At 40.5% G+C, this 14930-nt stretch overlaps 1 protein-coding gene across 1 annotated transcript in view; it reads left to right on the top strand.

Annotated features, from left to right (window-relative positions):
* The window catches only part of npas2 (neuronal PAS domain protein 2), a 76333-nt gene extending 72070 nt beyond the window's left edge, over positions 1-4263 (top strand). Inside the window, exons 19-20 of the mRNA XM_039766288.1 lie at positions 2002-2212; positions 3719-4263. Of these exons, the coding sequence (XP_039622222.1) occupies positions 2002-2212; positions 3719-3895 (388 nt within the window). The 3' untranslated portion in view covers positions 3896-4263. The remainder of the gene's footprint in view (positions 1-2001; positions 2213-3718) is intronic.
* Positions 4264-14930: the final 10667 nt, after the last annotated feature.

Here is a 14930-nt window from a genome sequence, read left to right as displayed (position 1 = left end):
GGTGGGTGGTTCAGGGTTGTCATACCGTTACAATAACAATAGTTTCTGCAACACTTTTTTCAAGAAGAAAACAAAATTTCACTGCCGCGCGCTGCTCACGATAATCGGCCATCGTAAAAAAAACGATGCTTGCACAAAACTACTTTTACAAAATTCACTGATCACAAGCACAACCTTCCAGACTGATGGCACTTGGCAGATTGACTTGTGAGGAGTGTAACTAGATCGCCCTAGCGGCCCAACCACGTACTACAAGTACCAGCCTAACAACAACACAATTCCGGTTATTTTTGGGTCCCCCTTCGTATACCATGAGTAACTGACTTGAAAAATACTAAACTTGTCTATATAGAATCGTGAATCAGTATTAGTAGTGATGAAAGTGCAGCCCATGATTTGTGCCCTTCATTGTATATTAAAAGTGTACAGTAATATGAGTGGTAAATGGCTTCTGATCAGTGTGTTCTTACCCTGTAACGCCACTCACAAAAGAGCCAGAGTGTAGAATATTCTGTTTCATTTGGACGATCGCAGCCCATTTGAGTCCATCTGTCGGTAACTTGGCACCATTCTTCTACCGTGAAGTTAGGAAATTGTACTTGATATATGACCACACAGTGTGTGAAGGATATAAAAATAAGAGATAGTCACTGACCCCTTGTTTGTGTGGCTGTGCTATAGCACTAACTGCTATTACTAACTGATATGTAACGCTGAACATAGAAGGTTAGGTTTTCTTGTTATCTATGTATTTTTTTATTTTATATTTGCTATGTTTGTTGGTCTTTTATATAATACTAGCCAACCCGTGGCGTACCATACGCCGCATAATCAAGCCGGTTTTTTAGTGATTTTTAAGCACAGGGAGAAAATTAACATTTGAAAAATCGGTAATGTAATAAATCAGCAAGAAAAGCAACATTGTAATAATGCACGGAACGAACCAACACACAATCGTCCGTGACTGAAAACTGGCGGCCCGCCATCGCTCATGTGCCCACCACCAACTCGTCACTTGAGTCGTTGTCGTCTTTGCACAGCCCAGATGCACCTGTGACTCATGTAGACTTTCCGTGTTCCTGCAGGAGCATCTAAGAAGACGCACGTTTGTCGTGGATGCGAATTGCTGTATGTAGCGTGTAAAACAGTTTGCTGTGGTGCCCGCGGTCGTGCATCGTAACCGAAAACTCGGTTTTTAAAGACTGCTTACTTCATTGTGTTTTAACCTCAGTTATAAAGGATTGTTTTAAGGATCCCATGAGATACCCCTCGCAAACCATTTTACACGCTGCATATGGCGATTCACCTCCGCGAGAAACATGCCTCTATGAACAGTCAACGTAGCTCGGAGGTGCCAGGAGTTGGTGGCCGTGGCTCCTTCCTGCATGCGCCATCGGTGTCTTACTTGTCAGTGGCTCAGTGAATCCACGCCCCTTCCAGCGTGCTTTCCATGGTTGTCTTGCCTTAGTGAATTATATATATAGATATACAGATAACATTGTTATTAGTTTTTGTGTTGGTCAGCTCTGCATATAATGCTATTTAGTGCTTTTGGTTCTTCTGTTTGAAAATGCAGAAGCAGTAAATCATGGTTTTGCCTTTTTTAAGAATCATAAATTTGATGTATTGTCCCATTTAAAAATGATTTCTGTAACAAAACACAAATAAGCTATTTGTCCATTTATAAATAACTGTTCTTGAAGATATTTCTTAAATGTTCTTAGTAAATGTCTACCTAAACTGTTTAATGTCTTTTAATTTCATGTGGCTCACACACCTGAAGCTGATTTGGCCAGAGATGCCTTATGGAGTTTCTCCCAGCCTTTAAGATCTTTTCTGATTATAACTAGGAGGTTGATAAATAGTGTGTACAGTATATTCTCAGCCTGAGCCAATATTTGCTGTGTTATAGTTGGCTGGACTTTATCACGTGTTCATACTTGGCAGCAGGAGAGTTACAATCAGTTGTGTCCCTCATTCATTTCTCCTTTGTCTCTTCAGATATGTGCCATCTCAACAAGTGATGACGTCCTCACTGCCCATTCAGTCCATGAACTGCAGTGCTGTCATCGTCCCGTCACCAGTCTTCACATCCCCCATCATGATCCCTCAGAGCAGCTTCAGCACACATACGGCGCCACCCGTTTACCACCAGGCTCTGCAGCCTTCCCAGCACTCCATGCAACTCCAGCCACAGCACCACTTCTTTCAGGTATTTCTTTGTGAGAAAAGAGTGTGAGATAATAGGAAAAAAAGAAAAAACAATCTGCATCACTCTCTGTCATTATATTATACTACATTAAATTATATTATAGTCATGTAGTGTTTAGTACTGTTTGAGAGGCTGTCATGAGTTTGACTCTGAGCCCACATGATTGTCTAGGAGACCAAAAGATATAAAAGTATAATAATACAAAGGAATTTACTCATGGAGACCTAAAAAGAATCAAACACAAAAGGAAACAATAAACCTGTCACCCCCCTGTACCTAATAACACATGATATTAAACAACTAACCTATTTGGGTAAATAATACAACACCAAAATACACCCAGTGCTCTCTCTTATCGTTTCTCCAACCTTCTTAGAACCCCTGGCTTCTCCTCCTCTGCAAGTGCTTGTCATCTATTCCCTCAACTCCATCGTTCCGGTAATGCTGGCCTGACAGGGCTTTTAATTCTTGAACACATGCAGCAATACTGTGACATACAGGCCCTGCAGAAGCCTTGGGCCTTACATTTAGGGTTCTCTGCGGTGGCCCCAGGTGCTGCTCCACTTCTGAGCCTTATTACAAGGCCAGTCAAGACCCCAGTTGGCTGACCTTATCCGTAGGTCAGGGGAACATGCATAGCTCACAGTGACACAGAGTCATACCTTCTAAGTGATATAGTTTTTTATTTAATCAAACACAAGTTAACAGGAAATGTTGTATAACAATAAACAACAATGAAAGAAAGAACCCAATAGAGCTGCTTGTCCTTTCGTCCCTTCCTGTATGCTGCCCAACTAATGCCTTACCTGCGGTCAGAGGCATCCCATATGCCACACTATTCTCCAGGCTCTCTGTAAGCCAACCCAAGTCCAGGGTACAGTCTGAGGTTCACTTGCAGTGACCCATCTGAGCCAATGGGCTTCAGCAGCTGGGAGACACATGCGATCAAAGTGCTCTTCTACGTGCTATGTCCGCCAGTAATGCTGCTTATGGGCTACTTAATAGCTGGTTACTCCAGGTATTCACGCCCCCTCAGACAGTCCAAAGATGGATGAGTTTAAATACTTGGGATCAACAGTACCAAGTAATGGGGATTGTGGAAGAGAAGTGAAGAAGAGAGTGCAGGCAGGGTGGAGTGGGTAGAGAAGAGTGTCAGGAGTAATTTGTGACAGATGGGTATCAGCAAGAGTGAAAGGGAAGGTCTACAGGACGGTAGTAAGACCAGCTATGTTATATGGGTTGGAGACGGTGGCACTGACCAGAAAGCAGGAGACAGAGCAGGAGGTGGCAGAGTTAAAGATGCTAAGATTTGCATTGGGGGTGACGAGGGTGGATAGAATTAGAAATGAGTACATTAGAGGGTCAACTCAAGATGGACGGTTGGGAGACAAAGTCAGAGAGGCGCGATTGAATTGGTTTGGACATGTGCAGAGGAGAGATGCTGAGTATACAGTTTATATATATTTTTTTTTTTTGAGTAATCATTTTCCTCCTTACTTTCTTCAGATATCTCAGCCTGGAACATTACAGGGAACACAGACCCAAACTCTCCTCCATTCCCCTCATGTCCCAGTGCAAACCAACATGGGATACATCCAAACACAACAGCAACACCAGCATTGCCATTCCCAAACCCCAAGCAGCAGCTTGTCAGATGTGCACAGCATGCAGCCACCTCGATAACATGGACTTTAATGGCTGTGATCTGTAACTGTGTCAAAGCTTGGGGCAACTGGACCAGAGAGGCCTGTGAAAAGAAGCTAAGCTGTTGGCCATGGCTGCTGAACTCTGCCTGGAAAGCTCAGAAGATGGGAAAAGAGTCTGCTGGCCTTACAACTTGTGGAGAGGTTTCTGCCTTTTATTTTCAATGCACTTTTTAAATTTTTTTACAGAACATCATGAGTACCAGGCAGAAAAGATGACACTTCAGCAGGGCCCTGCAGCTTGGCCTATGTTTTGTAATGCAGCTACTGTATTCAAATAGTCAGACAGACATATAAAATGAATTTGGGTCCCAGAAATACATTGACTAGTCCAATATAATCGCAAACTTTGACGCAATCACATTCATCCATAAATCTTTTTTACTGTGTGCATGCCAACGTATGAGGAAAATGCAATGTCACCCTCCGCTCAAGGCAGGTAGAATTGTGAAACTTGCAGTGTGGAGACCTCAGGGATTGCACAAGTCACTAATTTCATTAGTCAAATCTGTCTGTGGCTTATTTATTTGTAAATGACAGAAGAAGGTATTGCTGAGGCAATGTCTAGACCAACTGACTAGCACAGAAATTGCAGGTTGGACAAAGAAATCAGTGCTTATGGCACTGTAATATGTTATTTTGTGGACTGATGTGTGTTGTAAAGGGAAAGTAATGTGGAGGTTACACAGGTATGAAAGATTTGCACGCAGCTCAACACAAGTCCTAACCCTAATTAGAGTCAGGTATCAAAATATTGGCCACCAGTATTACATTCTATTAACATTTTACACTGACTGACACAACACCTAGTCCACTCGCATATGAACGCCTCTGCTTGCTGATTTTGCACATTGCGGTTACACTTGATGGCCACTGGCTTGGGTTTGAATACCAGTGTGGCCTCTCAAGTGTGACCAAATAATTATTTGATTTATAGGCATGTGAAAAAGTAAGTACAGTACATCCCATGGAAATTCATGACGTTTTCAACATATTTGAACAAGGAAGCATTGCCTACAAGTAAAGGTGATATACTTGAATAAAAACAGAAGAAAAATTTGCCTTTTCAATCATTTATTCAAGAAAAAGATCAATAGATGTAATGGTCTACTGAGGAAAAAGTAAGTTCACCCTTGGCTTCAGAAGCTGTTATTGTCCCCTTTAGCAAAAATGGCATCTTATAAGTGTTTTGCATTACTGACCACCAGTATCTGACATCAACTCAGTGAATTTTTTGTCCACTCTCCATGCAAAATCCCTTCCTTCCTTTGACTAGGCCAATCCATGACCATCCATTTCTTCTTTCTAAGCATTCCTTTATTGGCTTGCTAGTGTGTTTCGAATCATTATCGTGTTGAATGCATACGCTTGGGCACCAAGTGCTACAAGAGTTACCTGAAGATCCTGCAATGAAATTTTGGAGTTGTTGTAAGACTTCTTTTAATATCAAATAGTCAGCTCTTGGGATGAATTTGCTGGGCAGGCCAGTCCAGGACAAATTAGTAGTCATTTGAAATCTACTCCACTTGTAAAAGATTTTCGTTACAGTGGAATGATTGATTTGAAATAATTTGGCTTTTTCAACCCCTTGCCAGACTCATAGGCATCCACTGACTTCTTTCTGAGGGTCTTAGAGAGCTCTTTTGACCTTGGCATGATGTTACCACACACGTCAATAGCAATGTGAAAACCAGACCCTAGATATTAGTGATGGGTCGTTCTTGAACGATTCGTTCATTTTGAACGAATCTTTAATGTGACTCGGGAAGAACGAGTCGTCTTGTGGGAGTGATTCGTTCAGTCACGCATGCGCATTTGCGCAACTTCCTATAGTTTCTATATTGGAATTGATTCACCTGTTTCGAGTCTTCGGGTTTTTCGAGTCGTTCGTTCATCACGTGACAGCACCATAAGCTTAACCAACTCAGTCTGAGCCAGAAACAGAATTGATTAGTTCATCTCTCGAGTCTTCGGGTTCGAGTCGTTCGTTCATCACGTGACAGCCCCATAAGCTTAACCTATGCAGTCTGAGCCGGAAAGAGAATTGAACGAAATGACTCGAAAAATGATTCGTTCATTTTGCTGAACGAGACTCAAAGATCCGAGTCAGTAAAATGATCCGAACTTCCCATCACTACTAGATATCTGTGGTTTAAATAAGACCTGTTTCAACAGCATACTCCCTAAGGAGTTTCTAACCATTGACACCTAATCTGGATCACCTGATCATACAATTTTATGGATTTAAAGTGCTAATAAACGTAGGGGTGAACTTACCTTTTCCATGTGACAAATCAGATTTTCTGTTAATTTAGATCAGGGGTGTCAAACTCTAGGCCTGGAGGGCTGCAGTGGCTGCAGGTTTTCAATCTAACCTTTTTCCTGATCAGTGACCAGTTTTCACTGCTAGTTCACTTCTTTTCCCTTTATTTTAATAGCCCTGTTTTTAAGGATGCCGTCCTCTGAATTGATCCTTTTCGTTAAATGACAGCCAAACAGAAATGAGACGTGAAATGAGCCAACAGATGACCGGCAAAACTGGAGCTTCAGACTCCAACCAATTTCACTCCAACCAGTTACTTAACAAGAAGCAGATTCTTGCTGTTAATTAAACCCGTTATTTAATTCCAGGGAGTATTGCTGTTCTCATTCTGCCACAGCAGATATTCCTAAAACTATTGATTTTCTGTTTTTTCTAAGAAAAGCGTCAAATTCTTTTGGTGACCTAAGAGATCAACCTTACTGAGACCATCACCTTTCTTTATTTTCAGATATTGTGTGATGGGGACAGGTGAGCTGGTCGTGTGGCAACTCATTTTGTGTCTCATTATTGTTTGGCTGCTAAATAAGGAAAAAGAAACAACTAAGGGGCCCGAGTCAAGTTAATTCGAATTAAGGCAAAAGCAGGATTAAGCAGCAAATTAATTAAGAAGAAGGTTAGAATGAAAACCTGCAACCAGGACTGGAGTTCGACACCCGTGGTTTAGATTATGAGATTGAATACATCATGTCAGTTGTATGTGCCATTTGTTTAAGTATATCACCGTTGTCTGTAGGCAGTGTTTGCATGAAGATCTACCGTTTTCCTGTTTAAATATGATGAAAAACTCAACAGTTTCCATGGGGTGTACTTACTTTTCACATGACTGAATAAACTGTGTGTCACCAAGGTCATAGAGATTAGGCATTGTTTTCTAAACACTAGGATTGTTATTTACGATTATAACCTGTGAAATAAGGAAACAATTGGTACATTTTTTTTTTTGGTGGATATTTAAATAATTTTTTTAAAATTTCAATTTAGCATTTAGGTAGGGCAAAGACCAGTCCAATACTTTTTGTGGTTTTGAGGTTAAACAAGCAGAAATGTTGATAATGTAAGAAAATCTAGGTCATGTACTATTTTTATGCCACTGTGGTCATATTTTAATCTGACCCGTCTCACCCTCTCAGTCTCTCACTGGCATTTAAAAGTTGCACTCTGCACAAGCAGCTTCTTTTCAGTCTACACTTTTTTCTTTATATCTGTTGTGAGAAGTGAGCCCGGACACAAACAGACGGACACCACCAGTTCTAAAAAAACACACACGTTTATTAAACAAGGTCCCAAAATCCAATTCCCGCACACACACAGTGCTCCAGCACCAAACACATTCAGTTCGGGGCCTCTCAATGGTCCTCCTTGGGCCGCCTTTCCTCCTCACTCCTGAGTGTTGCCTTCTTCCACCCGACTCTGGCTCTCTGATCGTAGGAAGGTGGTCCCCTTTTAATCTCCACCCGAATGTGATCCAGGTGCCCCCGATGAACTTCCGGTGGCACTTCCTGGTGTGGCGGAAGTGCTGCAAGAGCACTCAGAAGCACTCCGGATGACCCTGGAATTTCTTCTGCCAGCACCTCCTGGTGGGGCGGAAGTGCTGGTTTCCAGGACTCTAGGATCCTCTGAGCATCCTCTGGTGGTGGCCACAGGCCCCAATAGGGTTCAGCTTCCAAGCTCGGTTCCTGTGGCCCCCATACTAACCAGGGCAGCTGCCCTCTCGTGGCCCGGGGAAGGTATACTACCTCTCCTGGTCCTTCCATGCATTCCGGCTGGGTATGACGCCCAACCGCCCACCACACTGTTTAATTTGAGATCAGGATAATCCTATACAGCTCAAGCTATGGCCTTTGAACCAGAAGCTGTACTGGGGCATATTAATTTACTTCTGGCCAGCCTTATAGCACCACATTCTAAAATAGTACGTGGCAGTGAAACACCCAGAACATTTTTAATGGACATGGAAGATACTGAAGAAATGGAGGATTTACCCAGACAATTACACAGTTATATGCCATTGCCTCTTGATGCAATTTTCCAATATCTTGTTCACCTTTGAAGGAATACAGAGTGATTGAAAATAAAGCCTATATAATACTTGGATGGTATGCACTTTTACTGGGAATGCTACCTACACAGTCATACATTTCTGGAGCCCATAATGTTTGATTATCTATTCAAGGACAGTGCAGCATGTCATGTTCATCAATTTCAACGACGAAGAATATGAAAGGCAGGCAGGAAGACAATCATGGCAGGCTGCCATTTCCTTTCATGCATATTGCACTCAGATACCCACGGTGCACTAAAAATGAATGCCAACGTCTCACATAGCAAAGCTAACTTGACTTCTTGGTAAAACGTTAATTGAAGCCACAACTTGCATACAAAAATGTTTCAAGTTTAGGGGGTTCAATATTTGGGGGTTAGCATCAGAGATCATGGATCATTTTCTTTATCAAGCATGGGCATTAATATGGCTCCTCAACTGCATGCATTTGCTCAGGTTGAGTGGGAACAAGTTTGTAGTTTTGCACGTTTTTACACACACATTCCCGAACCTGATTAATCTAACCCAGGTTTGCAGCACTGGGCAAGAGACAAGTGTGCCTTGGGCACCAGCTCACTAGTAACTTAACTCGCTTGTTTTGGGGAATGTGGTAGAGAAACTTATACAGGCACAGGCAGAACATGCAGACTCTACACAGACTACCAGATGTTGGACTTGAACTCAAGTCTGGAGTTGTGAGACAGCAGTACTCTCCAATGTAAGAAAACAGATTTGTCCATCCATTTACTTAACCAGATTGGTCCACTTTTAGAATCACAGCAGGTACAGGCCCCTAAATAGGTCACCAGTCTAACACAGACTAGAGTAGGGATTGTACCCATTCTTTCACAGCTACGGTCGACTTCTGTCCATCCATCCATTATCCAACCCGCTATATCCGAACTACAGGGTCACAGGGGTCTGCTGGAGCCAATCCCAACTAACACAGGGCACAAGGCAGGAAACAAACCCTGGGCAGGGTGCCAGCCCACCACAGTACGGTCGTCTTGTAGGTAGCAAATGACCATAAAAACTAAAACTAAATTTTAGATTTGCTCACGTTGCCCTGTTACAAAGAGTAAATGACCATCTTATGTTTTATAGTGTCACTATAAAATTACTAAATACCAACACAATTTTTTTCAAGCTCATATTGAACTCATCCTAAGATTTTAAACTCCTTGAGACTTTTGAAATCTGTAGGCTATCAAGCCATCTTAATGCATATGAGGGTTGCTACAACACTTCACGCTGACCTGTACATTACCTTTGCGATGAAACAGAGAAAAAATGTGTTTGCCTTGTCCGTGGAGCTCAACATAGAGTAATACCTACAACCAAAAAGCAGCAGACTCAGTTCTTTTGCAAAATAAGGGAATACATGATACCTACAAGACAAAAATAACACCCAAAGAAGCCCAGCATGAAATGGTGCCTTAATTCCATTTACGTTTTGTTTGTTAGATTGCAACTGTGGGCCATGTTTGAAACAGTTGGGGTTGCATTAGTAAAGTAGCCAAATATAAGATAAGTTCAAGAGACAAAAGATGTTCCACAGTGGCAGCAGATGATCTGGCCCTGTCCAAACTGCTCTTGAGCCATTCGATCCACTCCATGGTTCGGTGTTTTGAGATATACTAACTATATATCCAGATATCTTAATCAGCTTCCAATACATTCTGAGAGATAATGAAATGACAAGAATTCAAATTAAAGCAGAACAGTCATGTTTTTGAATCTTTTAACTGTAAAAACTAATCTTCCACGTGTGAGTCTTGAAAACAATTGCAGCATGAAACGATGCTGCCGCTTCAGTGTAAATCGCCTGATGGTAGTGGACCCGTAACAACACTGGTTTAATACTGAGCTGGGGGAAGAACTGAAATTCCAAGGAGTAAAGCATCTGCATTAAAGAGTACTTTTCATTATTAAAAGATAGGAAAAACTGACTGTTCCCCTTTAAAAACAGAACATTTATCATTTTGGACATCTCAATGTGCATTTATATGGACGCCGAGAGAGGACGTGCAATATTGTTATTTTTTTTAAATTGTCTCCTCGAGATAACAGACTCATTTTATCAGGATCTTGAGAAAATGAACTTTGTTTTCTCAAGATAACAGAATTATTTTATCGAGATGTTGAGAAAGCGAAAATTTGTTTTCTTGAGATAACGGAATAATTTTATCGCAATCTCAAGAAAATGAAACTTAACCTTTGCTCCTGGCAACAGGCTCGCTTAGATTGAGACACCTATAAAGCTGAAGCCTTGCTAACCGTCTTCTTAAATGACGGACACTAATGTTATTATTTTCTAAACTAAGGTATAAGCATATTTCAGCCTGCATCAGCCCTTGATTGAACAAAAATGTGACGTGCTGATCAATACAGTTCTGCTCTTCTGCCATTTCAAACAGGATGTGGCTTCCTAGCTAAACATTAAACGTTAGATAAAATTACAGGTACTTCATAATTTCGAGAAAACAAGATCATTTGTTTTATCAAGATCTCGATAAAATTATTCTGTTATTCGAGGAAACAATTAAAACAAATAATGATATTGCACGTCCTCTCTCGACTTCTGTACATTTCAGATATCTCAAAATGACCAGGATATCATTTACACATAGGCCTATCCGTAAATATATTTGAGATGTCTGAAAAAGCATTGAAGTTATCTTGAAATAGATGTTTTATCAGATACTAATAATCCAGTTCAAGATATCCCACAATTTGTTTAGAAATATGACTACATTTAAATACATTAAAAGGGCCGGTCAGTTTTGGTTTGTTTTTGTTGTTGTTGTTGTTTTCCATATTTGGAGACTCAGGAGTAGCATTTCTCCTCTTCTCAGGCCCAATAACAAAAACACGTCTTCTCAGGTAACCTTAGGCAATTGTTTTAAATGTCTCAGTGTTTGTGTTTCTCCTCGGCGCTGCGCCGCTGCACTTGTAAATAGCTCAGCCTGCCATGTCCACTTTCATGCTTCATGATCCTAGGAAGATACATATCTGGGACGAGGAATTTTAGCAAATGGGACCCTGAGACAACATGGTAGACCCCTTCTAGTAATTCCAGCTATGCTCAAAAACTGGTCAATCAAAGAAATGAGGGCACCACAGGACTTAAAAGAAAAGGAAAAAAGAATAACAACAGAGATAAAAATGAAACCTTACCACTGCATGAATACTAGCAGGTCTGCAGCACGTCCACCATCGTCAAAACTAGACTAGCTGCAGGTAAATGAAACTGTACGGGAAGGTAATATAATAGTAAATTAAATAGAATTGAATTCTATCTGAAAAGGAATACATTAATTACCAGTTCCTTACAGATAAATATAAAACACTTTTACTTTAATCCAAGATAGAATTAGCTGAAGCCAGCTAAATGCAAACCACTTAAGTTTCAAATACAATCACTGCAAGGAGATCAGTAAATCATAAAAAAACAATCACTAATACACATTAGCACTCTTTTAAAACCTTAAACAATGAAAACAACACACATCCTGGAACAAGCAGCCAGTGTTTCCACATTTCTTTTCTTTTTAACCTCATTAGTACATCGAGTCTACACGTTTTGGGCTGCTGCAGCTGTATTTCTACTGAAAATGTGGCAGGATATTAATATCCAATATTTATCAACTCCAGTTATCCAATAGTGTTTATCTATTGTATAGAAAACTGGTTCTTACGTAGAAGTGTAACTCAGTGAATGCTGTTTTGGTTCTTTCCAGTAATAGATGTGAATGGAGGTGTTCAATTCAGTCAGTTCTTTATTCCTATACAGCAGGCATGTCGAACTCTAGGCCCGGTTGGCCTCAGTGGCTGCAGGTTTTCATTCTAACCCTTTTCCTAATCAGTGAGCAGTTTTCACTGCTAATTCACTTCTTTCCCCTTCATTTCAGTAGCCATGTTTTAAAGGATTCAGTCCTCTGAATTTACTTCTTTCTTCATTAAATGACAGCCAAATAGAAATGAGATGTGAAACGAACCAACAGATGACCAGCTAAACTGGGGTTTCAAACTCCAACCAATCTCTTTATAAGAAGATGATTCTTGCTGTTAATTAAATCCGTTATTTCATTCCATGGCTTGTTGCTGCTCTCATTCTGCCACAGCAGACATTTCCAAAACTATTGATTTTTCTGTTTTTTCTAAGAACACTGTGAAAATGTTTTGGTGACCTCAGAGATCAACCTTACCGAGACCATCACCTTTATTTTCAGATACTGTGTGATTGGCAAAGCTGGTCTTGTGGCGGCTTGTTTTGTGCCTCATTATTGTTTGGCTGCTAATTAAAGAAAAAGAGACAACTAAGGGGCCTGCGTCAAGTTAATTAAAACTAAGGCAAAAGAAGTTAATTAGCAGCAAAAACAGGTCACTAATTAAGAAAGTAGTTAGAATGAAAACCGGCAGCCACTGTGGCCCACCAGGATTGGAGTTTGACACCCGTGCTACACAGTAATATGTGCTAAGCGCTCCGTGTTAGGAGCTAAGATAGTGAAGGCAGGGTTAGACGTTGGGATGTTTTGTTTCTTTTCCTTCTCCCACTGCATAGAACATCTGTAAGAAAACAGCATTGACAATCTCCGTCTCTCAGGGGCCATTTTGATCTGAACACACTACAGAGTGTTGCACATTTTAAAAAATCCTTCAGGCTGTGCTTAAACAACTTTGTTTCTAATGGGATTTGAGGAAATGAAGGTGTAAATGTGCTAATAGAGACAAACGCATTCACAGTGATATTTAGGAATATTTCTAAAGCTTTTAAATATTACTGTGTACCACCCAAAGGGCTAGACATTTCACACATTTAAACAGACATGTTATTCCTAAACAAGAGAACTCCTTCAGTGGAAAAGGAACAAAACACATAGAATATAAAACCAAACAAAGAAGATTAGCCACAATAGGACACCACCAGAGACAGACAGGGTTAGGAAATGCAGTTTTCCAAAATTGGAGGGTTGTCTAATATGAGTCCAGTACATTTGTAAAACATTAAATTTGACAAATCTTGCATCTCTCTCACTACCAAAATACAGTGTTGTTAAATACTGCATTACTCTGCCAAGCTTTTGAAGTGAAATATCATAGGTAATCTGAGACTCGTGAAATGTGCAGTACTGACATACTGTGGGTGGATTCACCATACTTACAGTACAAAACTGAGATTAGCTCACTGGGATCTAACAGATCCCTAAAATGGACAGCCACTGGCCAGGGATCCGGTGAAACACAGACATAGATATAGAGATGAAGATGGATCTGAAAAACAGAAAATTGAGTGAATGGATAAGAATCTGCCACATACTATACCTGAAACAGCAAGCCACTGGCTCTCAAACTACTATTTTTTTTGTGAAAAGTGAGTAACTGGCCATAGATCCACAAGTAATACAAGTTAAAGGATAACTGGATGTGAATTTACTAGATATTTGCAACAAACAGCTACACTCTAATATACAGAAGGGGGCTACTGGCCATGGATCCAACGGATGTAAACTGACAACAGCGGAACCTTTATGAACCAATGAGATCTATGAGATCACTGAAATAGAAAGCTATTGGTCATCAAGCCTCCTTGCCATTCAGACAAAGAGTTACTGGCCATGAACACCAGACTTACATGGACAATGGTTAAATATGGATCTGCTGTACCTAATATCTGAAACAGTTATTTTATTAGAGTCCACAAGAGTCCATGTTGTTGTGTTCATATTCCTGAAAGAAACAACTACTGGCTATGAGTCCAACTGGCATGAAATTGAGAGTGGCTAGATATGGATCTACCAGGTCACTGAAATAGCAATCAGTCTAGAACACGACTGGAACAGAAAGCAACCAGCCACGTTCCCATCAGTCGTATGAGATGTGGAGGCAGCAGACTCCTGAATTAGAGCCAAGAAGTAAAAAGTGCTGAAGTGACAGATGTCTGAACTTGTCAATCGGTAAACAATTTTGTTTTCTAATTTAAACTCCTCGAGACTTTAAGTGATTACTTCATTTTTCCTGCTGTTATTCGGAAGGCACCTCAATTGTGAAGGATGTCAAATGCTCACGATTTGAAATGAACCTACTTGTTAATTTTAATGTAATCCAAAGATGTCTGCATTCCACTGTAGGATGAAGCATTCTTGAATGTCCATATTTTTAAGCAGACATGAGACACAGCAGTGAAAAGATTTTCTAGGCCAAGATGGTTTCTGTTTCTCATGTCTTTAGAACGTAGTGCCTCTTGAGGATGAGTTCATCACAGAATTAACAACTACTTGCTGTGTACAGGTGCTATAAAAACATTTTATAGTATATGACAAAGTAAAAAAAAAAATCTTTTTAGTCCCTCGGAAGAATGAATGGTTTTAACAATTTTCCTTTTGCACATGTAAAGTATTATGGAAAGTAAAATCAAGCTATTGGCAATTTGCAGCTTGAATGAATTAGACCAAAACTACACCACTGATCCAAGAAGAAGTCATCTGACAATATGCAGCTGTTTTGTCTTTGAAAAGGAGTCCCTGCTTTGATTTTAGGAAAAACAGCACAGGTTGATGTGGCATGGGGTGAAAATGGGGATTCTGCAAATGAAATGAGACACCTAATGTGTGTATTATAGAATTAGTGCTCAATGAGACCAGCATTGTC

This window comes from Polypterus senegalus, chromosome 10 (assembly GCF_016835505.1).
Source record: "Polypterus senegalus isolate Bchr_013 chromosome 10, ASM1683550v1, whole genome shotgun sequence".
NCBI lineage: Eukaryota > Metazoa > Chordata > Cladistia > Polypteriformes > Polypteridae > Polypterus > Polypterus senegalus.
The sequence above is the reverse complement of the archived record's forward strand: the minus strand, read 5'-3'. Positions and strand labels throughout refer to the sequence as shown.